The sequence below is a fragment of the Euprymna scolopes genome, chromosome 40 (genome assembly GCF_053919585.1).
Source record: "Euprymna scolopes isolate OS-2025 chromosome 40, ASM5391958v1, whole genome shotgun sequence".
Lineage (NCBI taxonomy): Eukaryota > Metazoa > Mollusca > Cephalopoda > Sepiida > Sepiolidae > Euprymna > Euprymna scolopes.
The window spans coordinates 14,537,626-14,565,567 of record NC_136521.1 but is presented as its reverse complement, the minus strand read 5'-3'; the positions used below and the strand labels follow the sequence as shown (position 1 = coordinate 14,565,567).

General features: G+C 35.6%; 1 protein-coding gene across 1 annotated transcript; it reads right to left on the bottom strand.

Moving 5' to 3' along the window:
• Positions 1-295: 295 nt before the first annotated feature.
• On the bottom strand, positions 296-27,156 carry LOC145265308 (S-crystallin SL20-1-like). The gene is made up of 5 exons (XM_080121083.1): positions 26,984-27,156; positions 19,747-19,842; positions 16,556-16,671; positions 5,876-6,088; positions 296-340 (listed from the first exon to the last, which is right to left on the bottom strand). The coding sequence occupies exons 1-5, from the start codon at positions 27,114-27,116 to the stop codon at positions 296-298; spliced, it is 603 nt and encodes a 200-aa protein (XP_079977209.1). The 5' UTR covers positions 27,117-27,156.
• Between the last annotated feature and the right edge of the window lie 786 nt (positions 27,157-27,942).

The following is a 27,942-nucleotide window of genomic DNA, read 5'->3' as shown; positions in this document are numbered from 1 at the left end:
ACATCGATTTTCCCAAATCTCAGTACCCGGTATTTCAAATTTCGAGTCTATAGACTAAAAATTGACAGAGTTATTGCGTAGGGAAATGTACACAGACAGACAGACACACAGACACACAGACAGAAAGACAGACAGACACGTTCACTTTTATAGATATATAGATGAATATAACTTTTATGTAAAAACCGTGGACGGAATTCAATTTGTTAAGTCTTATTTGATTTTTGAACAATTCATTTTGAAATAGGTAAAAATCTCAATATTTTAGCAATAAGCGACTTCAGATAATAATCAATTATGTTTTTTTTACGTTTCCATTTGAGCGATTGGACGATTCTAACTAAAACGGGGTAGAATATGAAAAAGGATTATTATTTAACTAGGTACAGACAACAATGGCGGAATGAAGATGGGGACATATTTTTAAAGCCGATTTATCATATTTTTTTGTAGGTTTTCGAATACTTTTTGATTGTATTTGAAAGATTAAAGACTAAAGTTAATTTCTAAAAAGAAAAAAAATATTTGTACACGTGAAAAAAAAAATTATGAAAAATGTTCAGTTAAATTGTGAAGTTGATTGTAAAAATCCTTTAAAAGATAAATATTAGTTTTCTGGGTCTATTTCAAAGATAATTAGTAAAGTCCTAAGATATTGACTGAAATTTAATAAAAAAAAAAATAGCTTAATGGCTTTTGGGCAAGCGAAAGATTCTGCTCTTTAGAAAATCGAAACAAACGAAAGTTTTGTAAACACTGATTATATGGAAGCCTAAAATTTCAGCCAGTCGAAAGGCTGTGTGAAAATGACGTCATGTAATTAAAAGTAGGTAGAGGGTGCTGTTTATTTTCCCCCCAAACGTGCATCCGTACATTCCTATCCTGAACGTTTGTATCGTTTTTATCATTTTTAATTGAATTATTTTTCCATGTTCCTGTTTTTAAATTAATTTTTTAGTTATTGTTCAAGATTATATAAAAATCATGTTATGCCGAAAATTAGACCTTCGTACAAGGAAGGAAAATATTAAAATCTTACATACAAAAATTATGCGAAACCTGTAATTTAAAATATTTTTTGCTGTTATACTTTTTTGTGTGAAAATATTAAATAAACAATGCTTAATTCAATGATTATATCAGTAGTTCGAGTAATTAATTTTTCTTGGAGTTATATCGAATTCATTAATACGGACTTTAGGTGCTTTTTTGTAATGTTTTTGTAAAAATTAAATATTTTTTTCATTTTTATAATTCACGATGCTTTATTTTCATAAAAAACAAAAATGAATTCATTTTTTTTACTACTGAAAATCATAACTTTTGTAAAGGTATTTTTTTGTTTAAAAAAATACATTTCCACTAAGATTATAATAAAAATAATGGGTTCAATATATTTCCTGATCATTATTTGATAAATACTGAAAATTACATTAAAATTGGTTAATTTCCTGATTTTTGGTGAATTTTTAAGTATAGGTAGGGATCAAAATGTTTATACATTTTGAGCATCGGCATTCATTTTGCACGTACCTATATTTAACAGCTAAAACAAGCGTGTGTTTGACCAGTGTTTATTAGCGCGGACCATCAGGCCACGTTGAAATGGGCCTAAAGCTTTCATTTGACCTCCAGTCGACTCCAAGTAAAATATATGCGGTTTAAAATTTTATGTTTTTTTATCCACTGATTTCTCTATTTAATTATATAAATAAAAAGACAGAAAGAAATGAAATATTTACACTTTTGCTCCATGAAATGCAACAGGCTAAATTTACAAGGGAGTGACTTGTATTCAGCTTAGGATCATGTTTTATTTTTATTTATTCACTAGGAGTGGTAACACAGGCCACTATCAAAGATTTCTCTTTGAGAACAACTTGTGGCATTCTCTGGAATCTGAGTGACAACAAGTCTTTCCAGATTTCCAGTACTCTCCACCTCTTTTCGTAACCATTGCAGATGAATTTGCATTATAGCAAAAACCACTTACCATTGATTTCTCTTTGGTAGCGACTCATTATTATTATTATTATTATTATTATTATTATTATGGTGGTGGTGGTGGTGGTGGTTGTGGTGGTGGTGTTTTTGTTGCTGTTATGATTATTATTGGTTCACAAAGAGCTTTCACACAGGTCATAAAGGATTTCTCCTTGAGGCCAACCTACGGTGTTCCCTGGAAGCTGAGTAATAACAAGTCTCTCCAGATTTCCAGTACTCTCCACCTCTTTCCATAACATTTGCAAATGATTTTGCATTATCGCAACAGCCGCATACCATTGATTTCTCGCTAGCAGTGGCCATTGGTCTCCACTGGAGTTTGAGTGGCAATAAGCCTCCCCAAGGTACCAGTTCTCTTGGCATTTGTCCTGCGGAGGTCTGGTCAGCACTCTCTCCTCAGTCTTTCCATCCTCCTTGTGCCTTCTTTACTATTTGGCATCGTTCTTTTGGTGATTAGCTAATTGGAATGGGGATGGAGAACTTATAGGTATCCAGCTTCAATGTTCTTGGTTCCATATAACGTTACGTGTTTTATCTCTGCAGTAGCTCGTCGGGCCCGTGCACGTATCTCATGTATTAGTCTTCTCATTCCAGGATTTTCCTTAAAATTTCAGCTGTTTTCATTATTGTTATTCATTTTATCTTTCCAGCCATTCCTTAGATTCCAATTTCTCCCATTCTTTTTTCAAAGTTTTTTTTTTCGGAATTATTCCTAATGCTTCTACTATTATAGGTACTATCTTTATTTTTTTCATGATTTCTGGTGAGCTCTGTGTATTTGCTCCATTTCTCCTTTACTTTGATATTTATCCTGTGGTAAGCTGAGACAACAAAGTCTATGATTTGACGGCGCTTTTCTTTCTTGTTAATTATTACGACATCCAGTCTTCTTGCTTGGATAGGTTTATCCGTTTGTATGTCCATGCCCCATAGGATTTTGTGATTCTCGTTTTCAATTACTGTTGCTGGCTTATGCTTGTACCATTTGCCTGCGCGTTCGAGATGCAGTCATTTCCACAATTCCCAGCGCACTGCCCTACCCACTTGGTCGTGCCTGTTCTTGTATTCGTTTGAGTTAGTTTCCTACATTCACTTATTATACAGTTCATTGTTTCGTCTCTTCCACGGTGTCTGCATTTGCTGTTTTCTTGTGCTTTGTCGATCTTTGCTTTGATGTGATTGGTTCTTATTGCGTTTTCTTGTGCTGCAGTTATTAGGGATTCAGTTTCTTGGTTTACGTGTCATTTGCGCATCCATGTGCAAGTGTTTTCGTTAATCTCATCTTCTGTCATTCTTATGAATCTTCCGTATAGTTGTTTCTCTTCCCATTTTTCTTTTCTTGTTTTATCCTTTGTCTCTCTGTTTTCTGTTTTGTTGATTTTTCCAGTGTCTCTCGCTGCTATGATTATCCTTTCAGTGTTTTGCATTATGTATTTTTCTAGTTCTTATTTTGGTGTCATTCACACATTCTTCTATACAGACCAGTCCCCTCCCGCTGTCTTTCCTTTTCACGTAGAGTCGGTCAACATCGTCCTTCAGGTGTAGTGCCTTGTGCATGGTCATGAGTTTCCTAATCTTCTGATCAAGCTGTCTGTTCTTCTTTAGTCTACTCTATGAACTGTCCAGAGTATCTTACTAGTGATATAACGGAAATCGGTGTGTCTATGTGATTAAGTCGTTTAAATAATAATCTACGCAACACTAGGATTAACATTTTAATTTTTTGCTTGTAAATTTTAACATTCAGGAGGGTGCATACAGGGTGGAACGATAAAAGTGTTGCCCTAATGAAAGCAACACGGCAGCTTTATTTTTTTTTTAATTTATTGAAAAATTCGATTCAGGTAAGTTGATTATGTAGTAGAGATGACATCTATTCAATGTAGCCACTTTCAGCCTCAATGACTGCCTCGATACAGGTCTGAAACTGGGAGCATGCCTTTTCCATAATGCAGGTGGGAGCTCGGCAAATACTCTGCAAATGGTGGCGATCAGGCTGGCTTTGGTATTGTGGGAGGTCATGCTGGTAATGTTCGTGGCGTATGACCAAATGAAGTAGTCCAGTGGGTTCGGGTCGGGGGAGGACGTTGGAGCAGTGAGAGAAGGGTACAAAGTCGTCGCACTCCTTCTGAAGCCAAGCCTTTTTGGACTTGGGAACCGACGCCGAATCGTATTGTCACACACAGGGTCCGCCAGCGGCCATTTGATTGCATCAAGAGATCACTACACTCTTCAGCACATCTAGGTACACTTTGGTGTTGACTTTCAAGCTAACATCGAAGATGTGAGGTGACATGATGTGGCCCTGACTTGAAACCGCACCAAAGACCATAACCGGGGCCAGAAACTTTGTTTTCATAATCCTATGTACGTTCTTGTAATTCGTGACATTCCAGCGATGCATTTTGAGGGTGCTGGCAATGGTCCTGTTGTTATAATTTGGATTGTTAGAGAGCAGGAGTTGTACAGCGATGCATCTCCGATCAAGCTCAATGAACATTGTGTGACTTTCCTACAGGATAGAAGGCTCCTATCGCTCTTAGGATTTCTACACAACTGGCCAACTAGTAGATGGTCTGCAACAGAAAAATAAAACCGGTTTTCATTAAACGGAAATGTTGTCTTTTCTAGGCAACCATTTTTTCGTTTCACTCTGTATGAAGTAAAGTATTTCGTACATTTTTACATCATATATATATATATATATATATATATATATATATATATATATATATATATATATATATACGATGTAAAAATGTACGGAATTTTTTTAGATTAGGTCCACCTCAACAGTTTTCTTTTAAATGACGACTTTTCTAAGTTTTCTACTATGGTGAATACGGAAATCGCATTGAAATTTAACAGAAATAAGTAGTTATCGAGATATAAAAATTCGTTTTATGCATTGTATTCTTTGGTGGTCATCGTTTTTACGCGCGTGCGCGCGCGCCATAAACAAATCTACGCACGTAACAAAGATGGCGGCCAAAGAATACAATGCATAATACAATTTTTTATATCTCGATAACTAATTATTTCTGTAAGACTCAAGGCAATTTTCGTATTCAGCATAGTCGAAAACCTTTAAAAGTCAATTATTTAAAAGAAAATTGTGGAGATGGACCTAATCTGAAAATTTACCAAATGTACAAATGCCTTACTTGATAAGTATGCTCCTTTTGTATCATATATATATATATATATATATATATATATATATATATATATATATATATATATATATACTAGTCGAGAGACGCAACGAATGTTCCTCATTTCCAATACTTTTATTGTTATCTAAATCGGTTAAATCGCCTATTTTTAATCAAATCGATTGATTGCCTGTTCTAGATGGAGACCCATCGCAGTGCATCGAGAGAAAGGCTGTATAAGGGTGTTAACATCTGATATTTTTTGATACCGTTTCAGGGTCAATAGGGAACAGACACATACAGTGTGACTTTTATATATAAATATATACATGTATACATATATATATATAGAAACAGAGAGAGCCAGAGAGTAAGAAAGGGTGATATTATATATATATATATATATATATATATATATATACATATATATATATATATAGTGTTATAATGGAATAATTCCAGGAGGAAATCCGAGTATGAGACAATTATGTAATTTCCGTGTTATATTTATATATATATATATATATATATATATATATATATATATATATATATATATATATATATACGGACAAAGAGAGAGAGAGAGGTAGAGAGAGAGGGAACAAACAGATAGATAGATAGATAGATAGATAGATAGATAGATTGATAGATAGATAGATAGATAGATAGATAGATAGATAGATAGATAGCAACGTATAAAATAGAATACTCACGCTAGTAGAACTCATTGCTGACCCCATGTGACTGTTCGGATTTGAAGACATATTCGTCTTCATGTCAGACGACATACTGTTGCTGTTCTGATTCGAAGACATGTTGCTTTTCATGCTAGAAGACGTACTGCTCGTTGCGCTGACAGACGTGCCGCTCTTCGCGTTAGACGTCATGTTCCCCTTTGTGTTTGACGCCATGTTGGATGACATGTACTGAAATAGACATTTAAAAAAATAATTAGAAATTTTAACAAATAATCATCTTTTGATCTATTTAAATCGGAATAATCACATTAAAACTCCCTCCCTTAGCTTTGAAACTCTAATTTATAATAATAATAATAATAATAATAATAATAATAATAATAATAATAATAATAATAATAATAATAAAGGGCCGAGAAGGGTCTATAAGGACTGAAAGACCGAGGAGCGAGCGCCAATAAGACCTCGGTTGGACAAGCGCAAAGAGAACTGGGACCTTGGGGAGGCTGAGTGCCATTCAAATTCCAGTATAAACCAATGGCCACTACCAACGATAAATCAATGGTAAGCGGCTGCTGCGTATGATACAAATTCATTTGCGAAGGAGGAGGAGAGAGCTGGACGTCTGGGGAGACTTGTTGTTACTCAGTTTCCAGAGAACACCGCAGGTTTCCAATCAGATCGTTTGTTGACTTGTGTGAAAGCTCCATGTGAGCCAATAATAATACACTAGCAGGCCGCCCGGCGTTGTCCGATCATAAAATACGCTTATGATATTTTAATTAATGCATATTTCGTATTTATTATAAAGCAACTTATCGATTATTATATTGTAACCAATATATAAAAAATGACTACGTTGTCATCAGCTAGAATCGAAACCAAAACATTCAAGCCATAGTCGTTATTTAGCTCGTTAGCTTTAGTTCTTAACATCTGAGCTATCGCTAGATGGATAAAGAAAACGGAATTAAAATTAAGCGACTTCAAGCTAAAAATGTACATGTCAGCATGTTCAGAAGTTAGTCGATTTATTCTTGGCAAGGTCAACTTATTTATTGTGCTCTGAATAAAAACATTCATTTCGAACTCTCTCTTGTCATATCAAAGAACCTACTGTTGATTTTATATACCGTTCATTTCTACTTCTGCGGATGTAAAACATGCACTTTTGATGTATGAGGAGTTAACTTTAGTCAAACTCATATGTTCCTTCTTTCATCATCATCCTTTTATCAAATGATGGAGTACTGCTGCCACATCTGGGCTGGAGCTGCTAAAAACAGCCTATCCTGCCTTGACAGAGTACAAAATATACTTCGTGTCTTAGTGGGGATGCCCTTTTCTCTTCCCTGCAACCTCTCTCCCACAGTAGAGACGTTGCGTGCCTGTTTTATCGTTATTTCCAAGGCAAGTGCTCGTCCGAACTCCGAGCTCTGGTCCCTCCTTGCCAATCTGTCACGATAAACACCCGTCTAGCTTGAAACCACTGTCAGTAATTTTCCCCACTCTTTATCTGTGCCTAAATCAAAACGTAGATTCCATGAATAAAGCTTCTTTCTTAGAAGTGCACGTCTGTGGAACTCACTTCCGTTTGCCTGTTTCCCACCTGACTACAACTTGGTTGTCTTCAAGTCCAACACAAACACATTCCTGATGAATCGCGCCCTCAAGTAAGACACTTTATCAAATCTCCAATACTAACGATTACTACGAAACTATCCCATTGATTACTGTACATGCAATAACACTTATCCCCGAGTGGCTTCCAGGCCTTGATAAGTGGTGACCTCCATGTAAAAAAAAATATTGCGAAACCTAACATTACTAGGCACATAAAGTAAATGTGGGTGAAATTTGTTGTAAAATCGGCCCAGCCATTTAGGAATCCATGAGGATTGAACTCATATACAAAGGTATTATATATATATATATATATATATATATATATATATATATATATATATATAGAAGATTAATATATAAATAGATATTTTTCTATATTATTTACATATTAAATTATATCTACGTGCATAAAAATTATCCAACTTTCTAGCCAGAAACTATCGTTGGCATGACTACACAATCCGCAATCTGGCGTTTTACCACTGAGCTACGAAGTCTTGTAAAATGTTATGCACAATTTTATCGTTTTTAAATATATCTGTTATTTATAGGGATATTAATAGTTTTGAAATGCTGTTTCGTATTTTAATGCCACTCTCTTAGCGATAAGGGACTTACGTGCCCTTTGCTTGCATATAAAATTGTTTCCCCTTTATTGATGGGACATATATTTTATTTTATTTTTTTCTTTTGGAAATATTTACGTATTTTATGCGTATATATAGGTTTTGATAGTAAAAAGATATATATTTAATGTATATATTCAATAAAGTTATTTTATAATTGCCACATTTAATTAAGCTCAATGAAATGGATTTGAACTTTCAGATCATATATACCGTAAGTAAACATTCAAATTGCACAAATATATTTGTATAAAATTCATATTGTTTTATTTGTTGCATGGTAAATCTTGCAATTGTTTCGTTGAATGGTATATATTGACCGAACAACCCAACAGAGACTCATATGAATCCTTACGAAAAATACTGTTTTATTCAAAGAACAAAAGGTGTTATATATATATATATATATATATATATATATATATATATATGATGATTGCAACGTCTTGTCAGACGAGTGCCACTCCCTCAGACACTTAAAGTCCATGAGCCTCAAAATGACTTCCATCGCCACAGAACCATTTTTATAGACAAATGCCTGAGGGAGTATCTATACACAGATGATGTTGCAGATTCTTAGCTTTGTATGACAGCTAAGTCTCTCTCTCGGTTCAAAATGTTGCGATCCAGCAACAAGCAAGAGCAAGATAGCCAGCAACAAGTTAAACTGCAGACCAGCTTAATGTGGGTACTGGCCTCCCGCTTTATGGATTTTTTTAGATCAGAGATTTGCTTCTCCTAGAAAGGTTGCCTTCATCACGGATTAGGGGAGTCCTCTCCACACCAGCACACACATACATACACACAAACGCACACGGTGCTAGTTGGCCGTTTACCCCAAAAAATGGTTATATATATATATATATATATATATATAAGGTAGTTCCTAGCTAATGGAATCAAAGATAGCTTCGTGGTCCGGTTCGAATCTCCCGACCGGCAGTAATCGTGTCACCTTGCACTGATGATTCCCAAAATGATGAAATACTGTAGGTATTTAAAAATTATTATTGTAATAATATATATATATATATATATATATATATATATATATATATATATATATATATATATATATATATATATCCGCCAAGAGAATCCACAACAATTGAATCTGGTGCTGGATGAAAGAAAACGACCCACTGGAGAGCACTCAGGGTGGTACAATCTAGGACTGAAAGAAATCTCAGTCCTGATGAGCGATGAGACAATAGAAAAAAGAAACTTTTCATGGCTCCTTAGGGGTGGGGGAATCAGAGAGATACTTGACAATCACAGATCGGCAGATCCTCTTCATTTTGTCATTATTTTTCCTACAGAAACTGATGGCTGGCATCTAGACCTGAAACATGAGGGAGGCAGGAGAAATCTGTCACCTCTCCAATTTTATTCATTCCACATTCAGCATCGCCTCAACTATCCTGACATTCTTTTGATAGGGAACAAGCTTTTCCAAAGTACCTTTGCGTCAGTTATGCTAAAGTAGAAAATCAACGGCTCATCTACATTGAGCACAATCAGCAAACTCTCAGAAGTGAGAAATACACAAGACTGTGCGAAGATGTTGCCACACCCAACAATCCAGATGATATCAGAGCAGGAATAAAAGTCATCCTGCCACCATCCTATACTGGAAGTCCACGATATATGCACCAGCACTTCCAAAATGCAGTGGCTATTACAAGGGAATACCACAAACTCGACATTTTCATTACATTTACATGTAACCCTCAGTGGCATGAAATCACACACTCCCTCCTCCCCAACCAAAAGCCACAAGACAGACCTGATATTGTGGCTAGGGTGTTCAATCTCAAGGTCATGGGTAGAAGGGCTGGCCACGTGGATGTGGCCGAATTCCAGAAGAGGGTGCTTCCTCACTCTCACATCCTCTTCATACTCCAAGAGTAAGACAAACTGCACACTGCCGATGAAGTTGACCAGGTAATCACAGCTGAGCTGCCACCAGACCCAGATACATTTCCAGAAGGACCGCAGAGGGAACAAGCCAGATTACTTGAACAGTTAGTGATCCATAACATGGTTCACAACTGTACTGAACCCTGTAGACTGCAAGGCAATCCGTGTCAAAAAGGCTTCCTCAAACAATTCTCAGAGGTGACACATTGGGATGACAATGCCTTCGATCCCATCTACAGACGGAGACCACCAGGAGATGGAGGAAGAGCAGTGGAGGTTCGAAATAAAACCATTGACAACAGCTGGATAGTGACCTACAATCCATACCTATAGCTTAAGTACCAGGCTCATATCAATGTACAAGCCTGTGTCTCACCAATGGCTGCCAAATACCTTTTCAAATATGTTACCAAGGGATCAGACAAAGCTATGGCTAAGCTCCAGCATGAATACAAGGTGAAGGAATATCAGAATCCCAGATCTATTGGAGCCAGTGAGGCCTGTTAGAGACTATTTGAGTTTAAGATCACTAGCCAGTACACCGCTGTCCAGGCTCTCCGGGTTCATCTTAAAGGAGAACAATACATCAGCTTCAACAAGGTCAGGAAACCAATGTAGACTAGCAGGCAGCCAAATCCACAGAACTCACATCCTTCTTTGCCTAGAAATAAAGATAACCCAGAACCCAAGATCAAGTATGTAGACTTCCCCAAGCACTTTGTCTGGAACAATGGTAAATGGAACAAGGGACAGAGAGGGCATCAAGGAATGATTGGCAGGCTTCACACTATGCATCCATTGAGTGGAGATGAGTTCTATCTCAGAATAGTCGTCCATCACGATCATTGTAAGGGGAAAAAGAGTTTTAGAGACCTTCTCATAGTCAACAATGTCAGCCATGAATCCTATAAAGCAGTGTGCAGAACACTCGGTCCGCTTCAGGATGATGAATAATGAAATACTGTGCTACAGGAAGCAGCTCTGACCTCAAATCAGGTCATTGTTTGTGACCATTCTTCTTTTCTGTGAGCAATCTACTCCCCTTCAGCTTTTCAACAACCATGTTGAGCAATGGTTGGATGATTTTAAGCGAAAAACTCCAGCAGCAACTGAGGATCATCTCAAGGTCATGGTTCTGGCAGATATAGAAAAGAATCTGCTACCGATGAGCAAAACTCTGGGAGACTTCAGCCTACCTTGCCCTACTGCAAAGACGAAGCAACACGTGCAGCAGCTGACAGACCATCAAAGTCAAATCAATAAGCCTATTGTCATGCAGGAAGAATTGGGGTTTGATTATGACTTACTCAAACAAAATACAGAACAGCGCCTGGCCATACTCACTCCATCCCAAAAAATAGTGGCTGACAGAGTTCTTCAAGCTATCACCAACGGAGAATCCTTCTGTGTCTTTCTAGATGCGATAAGTGGGACTGGGAAAACCTTCCTGCTAAATACTCTGCTGGCAGCAGTTAGGACCATGACAGACTCCAAGCAAGTGGCACTGGCAGTTGCCTCAAGTGGAATTGCTGCTACTTTGCTGCTCCAGGGTAGAACATTCCATTCTAGATTCAAGGCACCATTGAGACCACAGAAACACTCCACACTTTCCATCAAACCAATAGACACATTGGCACAGCTTATCAAAATGACCAAACTGATTATTTGGGATGAGGCTCCTATGACTCACAGATACCATCTCGAGGTTCTGGACAGAATCTTAAGGCACATCACAAAATCACAAGAACCATTTTGGAGAAAGTGTCTCATTCTGGCAGGAGACTACAGACAAATTTTGCCAGTCATTCCGAGATGTTCCAGAGCTCATATTACAGCAGCATCGATGAAGAAGAGCCCTCTCTGGCGATTCTTCACTGTCTTTGAACTTAAAGGAAACATGAGAATTGGCCAAGATCCTCCTCTTCAGGACTTCGACAGATGGCTTCTCAAACTGGGAGATGGAGACTTACCAAAAGCAGAAAAGCCTGACCTCATTAATATTCCACCAGAAAATCTCTTCGAGATACAAGATGAAGCTGGAAAGGGATTTATTGCTATCAAGGAATCCCTTAGTTTATTGAGAAAGTTTTCCCCAACATTACAGCAAACTTTGAAGCCTTAGAGCAGCATTGGATCTCTTGGGTAGCACAGAGGGCAATACTGGCACCCAAGAACAACTCTGTTGATAAGATTAATGCCATCATTTCACAAGAACTGTTGCCGGGGGAAGCCATCATACTGCCAAGTGCTGACAGCACAAGTGAACCCAAAGATTCGACCAGGTTTCCTGTTGAGTTCCTCAACAAACTCAACCCTGCTGATCTAGCTCTGCATCATCTCTACCTGAAGAAATGTATGATACTCATTCTCCTGAGGACCTGTCTCCCAGGCAAGGGCTCTGCAATGGTACGAGACTGGTCCTCAGTAGAGCCACCAATATCCTGCTCCAATACAAGATCGCCTCAGGAGACCATGCGGGGGAGGAGGTACTCATACCAAGAATACAAATGAATCACCAAGATGAACAATTTGTCGCGTGGAATCGTCGCCAATTTCCGATGAGACCTGCCTTCGCCATGACAATCAATAAAAGTTAAGACCAGACGCTGAGCAAGGTGGGTGTATGGCTGGAAGAACCGGCTTTCACCCATGGTCAACTGTATGTAGCGGCATTGCGGGTAAAAAAACCCAGACGATCTGATCTTCGCTCTGAAAAAAAAATTGACTGTAAAAAGACGAGGAACGTGGTATATAAAGAAATTCTATAACTTCTAATACTTTTGAACACTTCCTTGCTGTTGTTGTTTCCACTGTTGTTGTTTCTTTCATGAAAATAAAAATTGTGTAAATACACTGTACTTACTCGCTTTTCTCTCACAATATGCAGCCATCTGGCTGCAACGGGGCTACTTGTATATATAATGATTGTATCATTGTAGTTTCCAAAATGTAAATCCACTGTGTTCAATGAAAAGCCGAGTGTAATAATAGTATATTCATTTCTACAAACATTATTTGCTACATATATGCATACACACAGATGTTTTATAAGAAAACTACCATTTAAAATCTGGTTTCATTGTAATGATCCGGTCTGACGACGCTGCTTTTCTAATGAATTTGTGACAGAAATATGTATGCACATATGTAGTAAATAATGTTCATAAGAATTAAATAAACATACTATATATATATTGACTGTCATTTAGGCGGTCGGATTTCAATCCTGGCTTGGGGCAGTTCCTGTCTAGCCGCACTGATGAGCTGTGAAACAGCGAAACAGTAATGTATGTGGATGACTATATATATATGTGTTTGTATATATATATATATATATATATATATATATATATATATATATATATATATATATAGGAAATTTATTGCTGTGAGTCCAGAATGAGTTTACATATTGTTTCAACTAGAAGAAGATCCTCAAATAGGGGAAATATCCAACTAGCATCGTCAGAATTCATAGATGGACAGTAATAAGTTTTTTCACCACTGGTAAATATATATATATATATATATATATATATATATATATATATATATATATATATATATATATATATATATATATATATATAGCTGGAGATCTGGTGTTGACCGATCACCTAAATATGATATTTTTATTTATTTCAAATTGCGTATGCATCATTATAGAACCAATCCTCTACATATTACAAGGAATCATTTGCCCGATAAATTAATTCGCAGAAAAAAATTAAAAAAAAAAAAAATAATAATAATAATAATAATAATGGTGTTCATCAAATTCCGTCGGCGTTTGTTTACACTATCACGTCAACTGATATTTGGATTGTATGAGTTCCCTAGAAGAGTCACTTCTGGTTAATGTTTAGTATGTAAACGAAGAAATGATTTGCGGCGAGTTTAAATGGTACCTTTTCTTTTATCATAAATTGAACTTGTCGTAAATGAATAAAAAAAATAAGAATTAAATCGTGAGTCGATTGTAGTCGAATGGTCTATCACTGAGCTATATCTCCAGATGGCAATAAATCTGCCATTTTAAGAAGAAATTATTTGCTGATATATATATATATATATATATATATATATATATATATATATATATATATATATATATATATTGGTAAAACTGGTAATTAGTAAAAACCTGAAAAGAGTGCTCAATACTATTGCAGAGCAAATATGTGTTTTTATTACCGTTTTATCTGTTTGGCTACATATGTTTCGGATGTTGGACCATGTTTACGATCCAACAGCCTCGTCAGACCTTACAGGAATCGTTGTTAGTATTTGGAAGAAGTATTATAGAAGAAATACGAGTGAAAAAAAAGAGGGTAGGCGATAATAAGGGGGAGGGAGACGGGTATCCACAATATTTCAGTTTTGAAAGTAAAAATACATTAGATTGTAGTGTGTGGGGGGTAACAGATTCATGTAAGCGTGGGTAGAGATATATGGATATAGGGAGGGGGAGGGGGAGAGAGGATGGTAAAGAAAAAAGAAAGGGGTAAGGAGAGAGGGGGAGAGGAATTTCTACTTTTTAGGTTTTAAATTTTGGCTGCTTTTTGCTTGTTCAGCCAGGTATATAAAGTAGATGAGAGAGAGAGAGAGAGAGGAAGAGAGAGAGAGGAAGAGAGAGAGAGAGAGAAAGAGAGAGAAAGGGTTTGTGTAGGTATCATGTGTTTGACAAGTAAAAAGGTTATTTAAAATTTTCGTAGTCGCTATAAGTCGACGTTCATTTCAGTTGACAAGGAGTTGTTTTTAGGTAGTTAAGGATTAATATATACGGTAACAAACGCGCATACATACATACACATTCATATGTACATTTCTAAACATCCATATACAGACACATACGCACATACACATGTATATAAAAAATGTATATGCAGACATACATGCATCTATACGCAGACATACACCCACACACACAGGACTCCTATACACATATGCATATTCACATATATACATAGACACATATACATATATATATACACGCACCTACATATATACATATACGTGAAGATATAGATCTTCAGTAAGTAGTAGATGTACGTATACAATGACAATGGTTTCAACCATTTGTTTGATTAAAAATTCGATAATATGCGTAAACGCTTACTTTCTTAAGTGGTCTTATGATTTTGACTATATATATATATATAAAATACGGCATAATCGCGTTGCCACACCGGTTCTCGTCAGATCACTTAAGTTAAGCAACATTGAGCCTGGTTAGTATTCTTGGGAATTCTAGGTGGTGTATGTGCTCTCCGCTTATCTCGGCATTTGTTTCCAGTCGTCCTGTACTTCACTTGCCACAGGTATTTAACAATGTCGTCTCAGGAGAGGTGTGGTTAGAGATTGCACACCTGCCACAAAAAATTCAACGCGCAAGCAACCCTTCATGGGTATCCACAGTCTGTCCAATACTGAAGGAGCCTGCTATATATATTTACTATAATAATTATTAAATACCTACAGACACTCCTTTTGGGAATCATCAGTGCAGGGTGTCACGATTAACGCCGGTCGAGAGATTTGAACCTGCCAACGAAGCCATCTCTTACTCCATTAGCAAGGACCAAATTTATTCGGCCACCGTTAACCGCGAGAAATATTATTGAAATTTAGACATTTATTTTTAAATATTTTTAATGTCTGTCGGAATGATCTGATCATTATATGATGGATGTCACACGAAAGCTAAAGTGACTGGCTTTATTTCAACACTCTCTCTCTCTCTTTCTCTTTTTCTTTCTATATATATATATATATATATATATATATATATATATATATATATATATATATATATATACTAGCAGGGGTGCCCGGCGTTGCTCGGGTGTTTGGAGGTGTATGCTGTGCAAAAAAAGCAAAAAAAACAAAAAAAATGGTTAATTTTTTTAAAACTTTGACCCCTATTATGACCCCTTAAAATTTATAGTTTCGGGCTCAAATCACTTTATTAAGTTAGATCCAGGTTCAAGGAACCTATATCTAAAATTTCAAGTGTCTAGACCCAAAATTGTCGGAGGAGTTTGGTAGAGTTCTTAAAGGTCAAATCGTTGAAATTTGACCCCTTAACAGACAAATTTCTGGCTGACACCCGTCACATCGATTTTCCCAAATCTCAGTACCCGGTATTTAAAATTTCGAGTCTATAGACTAAGAATTGACAGAGTTATTGCGTAGGGAAATGTACACAGACAGACAGACACACAGACACACAGACAGACACACAGACACGTTCACTTTTATAGATATATATATAGATATATAATGAGTTAGTATTTCAAAGAAGAAACTGCAGGAAATCCAAGTTTTATGACAAAAAAACATGGTTCTTCAATAGAAAATAAAACTTTGCTGTTATAAAGTTATTTATATATAACGTTAAGTTTTAAAATCATTTAAATACGTTCGATATTTTATTTAGTCGAGACGCGAAACGTGAAGATCGATATTGCGGTAGAACCTGTAGATATAAAATAAATGATCAAATTTTAAAATCACGACTCACCCCGAAACGTCCGTTTTTCTCGTGGAAGTACCTCATGTAATCGTGCATGATTTCATAGAGACAATCACTGATGTAGTCGATCCTGAACATTTCCATGTTGGTTTTTCCATAGAAACCTGTTAGACAAACCATAGATATGTATTTGTTTAATACATCTATAACAGAAAACAACTTATGCATTCTTATAAATGATTTCAATAATTCAGTAATGCAGGGCTATGATTGTGGAATTCGGATTTTGCATCATATTGGCCTAGACAGCAACTCCTACCTGACTCCGGACGTACTAGATCGTCTTCTTGAAATCTATCAACTATGCTTGCTTACATTGCAGAAAAAATTGTGTTCTGGTGATCTTCAACCTTTTCTTTCAATGACGCATCAGCAGGTGTCATTCAAGTTGTGACGTATACGAAAAAAAACCTTTTGAGTTCGTCTGTCACCCCCATCTTCTTCTCTCTCTTCTATTCTATCTTCTATTCTATCTTCTCTTCTCTTCTCTTCTCTTCTTTTCTATCTATTCTATCTATCTATCTTCTTTCTTCTTCTTTCTATTCTTTCTTCTATCTATTCTTCTATCTATTCTTCTTCTATATATATATATATATATATATATATATATATATATTATATATATATATATATAAAATGAACTCATTTTTCCCCGTCTGATTTTGACATTAATAGGATTAAAAATCAAGATATTTCATGCAAATATAATATGCACAAACGGCAGAACAATATCTGAGGTGTGTTATAGGCTTATTATTTCTCAAATTCCTCGATAATCTGAGATTTCTATACTTTTTCTGCTGTGAAGTCACGGCCAAAATCGGTTAAGATCAATGGAAGTGGTAAAATATTTTCTCTCTAATAAATTCCTCCTCCCCCTGCCACCACTTAACACCGTTTGGGGATCGTTCACAAGGAACAGTTGAGAAGAGAACACCGGTTTGGCTTCGTAGTTCTTTCATGTGAAGTTATTTAAAATCACTAAACTAAGCTGCAGTGCTCTGTGGCGTAGTGGTTAGCGTGCTGGACAATTCACATTATATTTTCACGTTCGCGCCGACCTACCGTAGTCGTTTTTTTTTTTTTTTTGTTTGTTTGTTTTTCCTAAACAACTGGAATGGACTTTTCTTGGTGGCCGAACTGTTAACGTTGCAGATGTTTTTTGTTTTGTTTTTTTCACACTTTATTTTCCTACTTTTACTCATGACTCCGGGTTTGATCCTTCCTACTTACCAACCATAACATTTTTTAAAACTCCCCCCCCCCGTCCCGGAAACAAACACTCGGGCAACGCCGGGTACCCCCGCTAGTTTTATACTAAAGTCTTTCCCAGGGTTCTGGTCCTTTTTGTCAAATTTATTTGGGTGCAGCTAGCAGTTTATTTTATTTTATTTTTTTACAGTACAGAGCTCATCTGTTCTCACTATACTTATTGGCGCAAATCCGTGCTTACCCACAAAACCGATGCAAGCAACTTCGATAAGGCCATAGATGATTTTCTATCAATTTTCTTGAGATTTTTTTCAAACTATTCATGGTTGTCTGCCCTTTTTCTCTCGTTAGTTTATCTGATACATTCTTCCGATGACACCGACAGTTTCCAGATCATTGTTTTGCTTTTTCCAATGTAATATTATATCCTTGTTATGCGTTTAGGAAATATAAGCTGAACTTTCTGATCACCCATAAAAAAAATTGCAGTCATCGGCAGAAGATAATAGGCTTTTTCTCTCTTCTTTTTTTTTTTTTTGTGCCTTGTTATATTCCCGATTAGATGACAAAAAAAATGCAGCTGTATCTATTACCAATGTCTACAGTCGAGAAAACTACACTTTTTTCTATTACTAATTCTCTTACCTTATCTTATATATGTGTGTGTGTGTGTGCGTGCGTGTGTGTGTGCGTGTGTGTGTGCGTGTGTGTGTGTGTGTGTGTGTGTGTGTGTGTGTGTGTGTGTGTGTGTGTGTGTGTGCGTGCGTGCGTTCTGTTTTATGCTACCGTAATAATAGTTTCTTGAAACGAAGAGGTCTGGCTATTTTAGCTTGTTTTAAAATGAGTAACTAAATTTTGTAACAAATATTTACGTATATAAGCTGTGTGTATATATATATATATATATATATATATATATACATGTGTGTATGTGTGCGTACATATATATGCTATATATATGTATGTTTTTTATATATATATATATATATATATATATATATATATATATAGTAAGTTATAAAATATATATGGCGATTAAGCTACACAGAATATTCCGCGTTTCATCCACGCTAGGATTCATCAGGCTTATGCGAGAATTTTGTGGTTGTCTCGCGTTTTTATATACGCACCTTCTATTGAGTATTTAGTTAGCCAATCAGCTTTCTAGTTTCTACTGCACCCTTCCTAATCAGACAATGAGCAGGCAGTTCATCTGTTTTTGGAATTAATTTGAAAAAATAATGTTATACATAAAGTAGTGCATGGTTTTACCTTATTTATTTGTTATATTTTAAATTATAACAGTTAAAAAACAATTTAAAAGCTATTCAAATATTATTACTAAATTCATGACGTTAAAAAGTAGTTTGCTAAAGCAGATACTGAAAATGGAGTGGGGGCAGATACTAAAAATAAAGATTTTCAATTTGATTTTTTTTTTATTTAATACCATTGTTATTATATGAAACGATATGTCTTGATTTTTTTCATTAATATTCAATCAAACCTTGCGAAAATGAGGAATTTTCATTATATTTTTGTCTACGATTTGGATACCAAACGCTCAAAAAACCGTTGAAGAATTTGATCTAATTTTTTTCATGAGTATTTGATAGGTCCTTGCACAAGTTTCGGTAAGTAGTGCGATTTTATAATATTTTAAGAAAAGTGAAAATCGGCCTACCTTAATATATATATATATATATATATATATATATATATATATATATATATATATATATATATATATATATATGTTTTATGGCATATTGACTCTTTTCAGATACTTTAATGCTAAATCCAGTCATTTTAGTTAAAAAAAAAAAAAAGAATTATAATCTGGCAGCATCAGGAATTAAATTAAGTTTGAACTACTGATTTCTCTTAAACTATAAATAAATGGTTAATTTGGGATCGGAGAGGAACGGAGACTTCCTAGGTATATGAATGTGTGAAATTATACTTACCAAATTCGCGCGATAAATATCTGCAAATCGCCATCGTCTCTGGCATCCGGGTTTTCCCATCGATTTCCAGAACGGGCATACAGTGAGACGGCATTTCTAGAAAGATAACATATTACAAAAAATATTCATTTTGACAATTTTTTAGAAATTTAAAATATTATTAAATTAATTATTGAAAAATTTCAAGAAATATTATGTCTTATATCTCAGGTCTTTGATAAAGTATTGTGATTTGAGTGTCCCCTCACTCTTAGCGTCTTTGCAACTTCTCTCTCACGGGCGTGATAGTTCTAGTTTCAGTCATTTCTAATGTTAGGATGATTAATCGGAATCGGAACTTTTTGTGGTATCGGAATCGGTATCGAAATCGGGAAAATTTTCCATATTTTCCGATGCCAAAACGATTCCTTTAATTATCATCTTTTATTTGATCTATCAAAACAAAATTTTCCATGACTGGTGGTGGTGGTGGTTATTATTATTATTATTATTATTATTATTATTATTATAATAATAATAATAATAATAATAATAATAATAATAATATTAATAATAATAATAATAATAATAATAATAAATATTTATTGATTTTAAACTACTAGTAATGCTAAAATCTATAGATCGTTTCCCACAAGTGTGTTTTACGTTTGCGAAAATATATGCAAATCTAACTCATATTTATGCGTTAGATTTGCATATATTTTCATACAACGGTACCAATACGTAGATTTGTACACATAGAGAATAGTCTCAGATGTGATAATGTGTTTTACGCCGTTTTTACGAAAATCAGGGAAAAAAATACCAACTTTACGGTTAAATATTTAGATATTTACAAAGAATCGGAATCGATAAATGTGTTAGAATCGGGCATTTATTAAATTGCAATTGAAATTTTATCGGAATCGGAAAGAATATTGGAATGGTCCCATCACTAGTCTTTTCTAAAAGAATTTTTTTTAGAAATAAACTTCACTGTCTTGATGCCTCATTGTAATACAACTTCATATTCCAGTAGCTTCTTTCTGAGAACTGCTTGTCGACCTGTCTCCCTTCTGACTGGTTTTTATAGCACTGATCTTTCCAATACTAAGAGCGGTAGGCATATCTTGTTTGTGCAGTAATTACATTTCGTTCCTATTTTTCCTGAAATCTAGGCCGACCTTCCAAAATAATATGTAGGTACCATAAGTTTGAGATTTATTTTAAAATATTTGAACAGCTTTATTATATATATATTTATTTAATGTGCATATGCATATAATTCATGTTAATTGCATTTTTCCAAGTACTACAATATCATTTATCTTTAAAACTTTATAAATAAAACACTGAAATATTACTGCACTTACATTATTTCATACATTGAAAAACACATGGCCATTTACCATCAAGCTCATTACGCCATTTCGCTGCGAAATTAATTAAAAGAAAAATAATTTGTTTCCACATAGTTCAGATTAATATAATCTGCTTTAACTTCCTCGTTGATTAACATAAACCCACGCATCTAATCATAATAATATTCCTAAGTAAGGAAAAACGGTTAATTCCCTGAAGCAATCAGAATGAAGGCAGTAGTTCAAATCTGGCATCTTCCGGTCGCGCAATATCTTTTTTTTATATATTGTTTCTACAGTGAATTTGTCCGTCCTGGTTTGAACCTTTCATGGCGAATCTAATTAATTGTTGAAAATAAAAAAATTAAAACAAAATAACAATTTGTTAATCTTCTTTCTTGCATTTTTTGTGAAACAACATCGGCTATGTTTGAATATTATTTTTTGTATTGTTTGGACTATTATTCTAATCTTGGTTGTTTTTTGTTTGTTTGTTTTTTTCTTTTCGCTCGATGAGTTTGATTACTTTATGCAATATTACAACTTTTGTGTGCGGTAACCTATATCTCTTTATATGTAACAGTTAATACATGTATATATTAATACAGGGTGACCCAAAAAAAAAAACATTCAATTTACTGTCAACAGAGAAAAAAAGGCCAAAGACCCTAGTGTTTGATGTGATGTTTTGAATATAATAAACTAGTTATGACCAAAGTTTCATTTCATTCGGACAAAACACTAAGAAACGGGGCCTAATTAGAGTTGGGACCCGTTTTTTTGTCACCCTGTATTAGTGATGAAATTGTTCCAGCATTTTTATCGATTCCGATGCAATTACTGATTCCGATTTTTGTAAAATCTCTAAATATTTAGTGATAAGTTGTCTTTTCGGATTACCATAAATTTTTGGTAAAACTTACGGAGAATGCAGTTTTACGACTATTTTAAAAATGGGACGGAAATTAGGGTAAAACTTGCGGAGAACACTCTGTTTTACGGTTGTTTTAAAAATGGAAGGGAATCGAAAATTCCAACAAAAACCTAACAGCCAGCCATGGTTCTTCCCTGAATGTGCTGCTGCCATCGCGCACAGAAATCACTTTTTCCATAGCTACCAACATAATAGATGCACTGAGACTAACGCTGCTATCAGGATCGCCAGCAACCACTGTAAAAGAGTAATAAAAAATGCAAGAGAGCTATATGCCCAATCCGTTAAAGCCAAAGTAGCTGAGCAGCGGCTTGGTTCCCACCAGTTTTGGCAAATAGCAAATAGGATCCTGAACAGAACCGTGCCTTCTATCCTAACCATTATCAATGAACCAGAGATATTCTCATCAGCATCAGACAAGGCCAAACTATTTGCCAAGAACTTTGCAGCTAATTCTACCCTATGCGACGAAGGCCATCAACTCCCCGTATTTCCTCCTATAACACACAACACACTAAGTTACATACAAATATCTGTGCGTGAGGTCGCCAAGCAAATCAAGAACCTTGATTCCAGTAAAGCAATTGGCCCATAGTGTTCAACCAGAACTTGCCCCCATACTTACAAAACAGTTTAAGCGTTGCCTTAAAGAGAAGTGCTTACCAACACCCTGGACAGCCTCGTCAGTATGCCCTGTATTTAAGAATTCAGGTGATAAGTCATCTCCCTCTCAGTACAGGCCAATAAGTCTCCTGTGTGTCATGAGTAATTTGCTGGAATCCATATTAAATAGAGAAGTAGTCAACCACCTTAGCAGAAATAACCTTCTTAGTGACATGCAATATGGTTTCTGTTCTGCTAGATCTATAACAGATGTGCTAACGGTTATATCTCATAGGATTAGTGAATCTCTCGACATAGGCTTCACAAGATTTCCAGCTACGGTATAACAGGAAATGTTTTCTCAATCATTAAAACATTTCTCTCTAATAGGCTCATAAGAGTAGTGGTTGATGGGCAGAAATCAGAGGCCCAGAGTATTAATGCTGGAGTCCGTCCCTCAGGGGTCCATCCTGAGCCAAACTCTCTTCCTGATCTACAACAATGATCTCCCAAAACGCATACTTAAATCATACGTTGACATCTATGCTGATGACACGAACATCCACGGCCGTAAATGACAATGTTCTCTCTGGTTCTCTCTCCTCTGATCTTGAGCGCGTGGTACAATGGAGTAAGAGGTGGCTGGTTACCTTTAATGCATCTAAAACCAAGCTCTTATCTCTACATCATAAACGCTCTGATCCCCATCTGGCATCAATTGAAATGGTTGGCTCTCGTCTAGGGGAGGCTTCATGTTTTGATAAGTTTCTGGGTTTGACCTTTACTCCTGATCCGAAATGGAACACATACATCGTCTGTGACCAAGGTCGCTGGGAAAATGGTGGAATCCTTCTACCGTTCAAGAAGATATCTCACTAATGATGCAATTCTCTATCTATATAAAAGCCAAGTACTCCAAGGATGGAGGACTGCTGTCACATCGGGGCAGGAGCTGCTAAAACAGTCTATCCTGCCTTGACAGAGTACAAAATAGACTTCGTGGCTTAGTGGGGGATGTCCTTTTCTCTTTCCTGCAACCCTTCTCCCACAGAAGAGATGTTGCGAGCCTATCTTTATTTCCATGGCAAGTGCTCGTCTGAACTCCAATCTCTGGTCCCTCATCGCCAATCTTTCACGAAAAACACCCGTCTAGTTGAAACCACTGTCAATAATTTTCCCCACTATTTATCTGTTCCTAAATCAAAACGTAGATCCCATGAACAAAGCTTCTTTTTTAGAAGTGCACACCTGTGGAACTCTCTGCCGCTTGCCTGTTTCCCTCCTGACTTCAACTTGGATGTCTTCAAGTCCAACATAAACAAATTCCTGATGAACCGCCCCCCTTAAGTAATGACACCTTATCAAATCTCCGATACTAACTATTACTACGATACTATCCCATTGATTACTGTACACACAATAACCCTTATCCCCGAGTGACTTCTGGGCCTTGATAAGTGGTAACCTCCATGTAAAAATATAATCGAAAGTAATTGAAAAAATAATATTCAACAATCATACATTTTATATCTAAAATACGAAAGATTTTTTATAAAAATAAAATTTTATTAACAAAAAACGAAATAATTTAATTTTTAAACGAAAAAAGTCAATTTGTTTTTTGTTTTGTTTTTTTACCAACTCATCGTTCACATTGCAAATTTCGACTTTATAGATTTTTAGGTATGCTTACAACGAAAAAACACACCCAACCTCCCCATGTTCAGAACGGCTTTCCGAAGAAACACCACCCCATGTTAAGGACGGCTTTCGAAATAGACACCCACAACCTTCCCATGTTAAGAACGGTTTTCGGATAGACACACCCAGCCTCCACATATTAAAAACGGCTTCCGGAATGGACATCCCCAACCTTGTCAGCATATCGAATATGAACGATGAGTTGAACGTTATATAAAAATGTACCGAATTTAAAGCGGAACGAAATTTAAATTTCCGTTCCACATTTAAATCAACCGTAAAACAGCACATTCTCCGCAAATTTTACCAAATTTTTATTTTTCTAAACTTTCTTCTTTGCAGGGGTGATGATAAATTGGGATTGACCAAAAGGTCATCAATAATATTACGCCCTTGGTAAAATCTTAACCTATTTACCTTATCCTTATGAATAATGGAATATATATTTCAAACAACAGGGTGAACAACATGGCAGTGGAACACTATTATCATTATTTGTAGAAGTTCTCACACAGGCCAGTTATCGCAACAGCCGCTTACCATTTACTTCTCGCTGGCGACGACCATTAGACTTCAATGGTATTTTGGCTGCAATATGCCGCCCATGGATCTCAGTACTGTGCACGTTTATTCAGTGGAAGTCTGGCTAGTGCTTTCCCTCCTCAGTCCTATCATTGTCCTTGATCCTTCTCACTTATTTCATCTGCTGTCTGGTATCAGCCGAGATTGATGCTTTTTAGGAGTGGACAGTTTATAAGATTCCTCGCAGTTTCAGTTTCCTTGGTTTCATCTGTTATTTCTTCCATCTTTTTGTTTTAATTTTGATTAGTGTTGATTGTTTATATAGGTTGGTCTCCGCATTCGAGGGTTTTCCTGAAGATTTCGATTGTTTTCATTATTATCTTCTGCTATATAGTTTTCCCCATAATTTCAACTTCTACTCGTTTTTCTTTTTATTTTAGAACTGTTCCTAGTGCTCCTACAATTATTGGTATTATGTTGATTTTCTTCATTTTGATAATTCCTTTCAGTTCTATGGCAAATTCCGCGTATCTGCCCTGTTTTAACATCTCTTTGATCCTCACCGTGTAGTCTGCTGGGACGGCAAAATCTACAATTTGACGGATTCTTTCCTTTCTAATGAGTTAATCTGTCTGCACCCCATTCCCCAAAGGATTTTGGTGTTTTCGTTTTCCAGTATTATCTCCGGTGTGTACTTTTACCATTTGCCTGCATGTTCGAAGTACAGTAGTTTGTAAAGTTCTAAGAGCGTTGCTTTCACCATGCAGTCGCGTCTGATTTTGTATTCTTTTTGTACTAGTTTGCTACATTCAATAATTATATAGTTCACTGTTTCATCGTTTGGTTCACAGACTCTATATTTACTGTTTTCACAGATTTTATCTATTTTAGTTCTAATGTAGTAAGTTTTGATCGCGTGGTTCTGTGCAGCTGTCAATAGCAATTCTGCTTTTCTGTTCATGTGTTTTTCTTAACCATATCTATTCTCTTTTGTCATTCTTATGAATCGTCCATGTAGTTTTCTCTTCCTACTGTTTTTTCTTGTCTTTTAGTTTCTAGTTTCATCGTTCCTGCATGGTTTTTCTCGACGGTATATCTCTCTGAGGTGACCAATCTCTTTAGTAACAAGATGGCGACAGTAGTAAGATTGTCCATCAAAAACACAAAATAAGTGCAATGCTCCTAGAATTGTTTGCAAGGCGAGGTGGATAGAGTACTTGGTAAAATTTAGTTGTAAAAGTTACACTTCCTGAGATTTAAGGTTCAATCTTCAGTGCGGATGACACCCAAGACACAATTGCGAATTACTTAGGGCTTCTATTCAGTCATGGCTGGTCGGTCAGTCCTTACTTTAACTAGCATTTTCATCGGTATGTCATGCATAAAGTTGAAAAGGAATAATCTTATATTCGGAATGGTATTTTCCTTATTCTTTCATGCTTAAAAAAAAGAATTAACGTCACGATAATGTTTAAAGTTTTAAGTCGAATTTTTATTGCTAAACAAGCCAACTTGATTGTCATATCGTAATAATGTGTTCAGCATATTATTTATCTTATATATATATATATATATATATATATATATATATATATACTAGCCTGGGTGCCCGACGTTGCTCGGGTATTTAGAGGTGTATGTTGAGCAAAAAATAAAAAATAAATAAGAGGAGTATTAGGTAGGCAGGCTCGAACCCGTACCGCGAAGGAGGAAAAGAATGTGAAAAAAAAAAGCATGACGTCTTTGCTATTGCGCCTTTCGCCAAACCAGAAGTGACGAATGTTTAAATTAAGGCTACACAATCGAAAAGAGAGAGTGACTTTCAAAAATATCGGCGAAAAAAAGCGGTCCCTCCCGTAGAAAAGTGCCAGTTGAGGGTGGAGGAATTAATGTTTTTAGACAAATTTTTGATATTTGTCGTCCGAAGGGACAAGCTTCAAAACGATACCGATCCCGTGAAAATCCGTTGCCTCTGTCAAAAGTTTTAGGCATACATACATACATACATACATACATACATACATACATACATACATTTAAATGGCAGGTGAGATTTATATTATAGATTTATAATTAAAGTACGAAAATAAAACAAAACGATTTCAGAAAGATAATGGAAACGGAAATGAATATTTACCCTTCCTGTATTTCTCCCATTCACTGAATTCATATCTTTTGTCGGTGAACTGAACACCGGCCACTCCGAATATCATTCGAATCACTTCAGCCCGACCGCGGCCATTGAAATAATACAACGTGTAAGAGGGCATTTCAAGAATATCCAAGAACAATCAGGAATCAAAATTCCAACCCGAGATGATTTCAAAATGAATGAAGACTGAATTAAGCAACCACTAACAATGTATCATATTTCCGTGTATTTATAGTTATACTTATGTCTATAAATACAGCTTATATGTATATATATGATGCATATATATATGCATATATATATATATATATATATATATATATATATATATATATATATATATATATATATATATATAGCTGTGGCGATGAGCCATGTTAATCGCCTTTTATGAAAAATTAAATGGTAAACAAATTATTGTTTCCATAGAATTACTTATGGAAAAATGGCAGCGTTTCAATCTGTTAGATAATCGTTGTCTTGAAGGACAATAGACATGTAAAAAGGTATGATTAAATAATTTTCAAAAGACGAAAGAGAAAAATGAATCCCCTGAGAAAGCATGACGGCGAAGACAAAGAAAAATTGAAAGAAAATAAAGAATTGAACACAGACTTTTGGAACAAAAACCGGAACAAAGGAACAAAAACGTTTTGTCGGAAACATGCGTGCTTTTTTTGTGTTCTGGTCGTGTGTCCTTAACTTTCAAATAGCCTGCACTTTTATGCCAACGAATTGACATTGGAACACTGCGTTTTATAATAAAACAAAAATTGGTGAGCGGACATTTTAGATCTGAATCCTATACACATAGAAATGCATGTATGAAAAAGAGAAAGAAAAAACGAATAAACACCGAAAGAAATAAAAACACAATATTTTACCGGTTTCCCTAGGATTAATGAATGTCCTCAGAAATTTGTTCTCTACTTTGATTTCTTTCT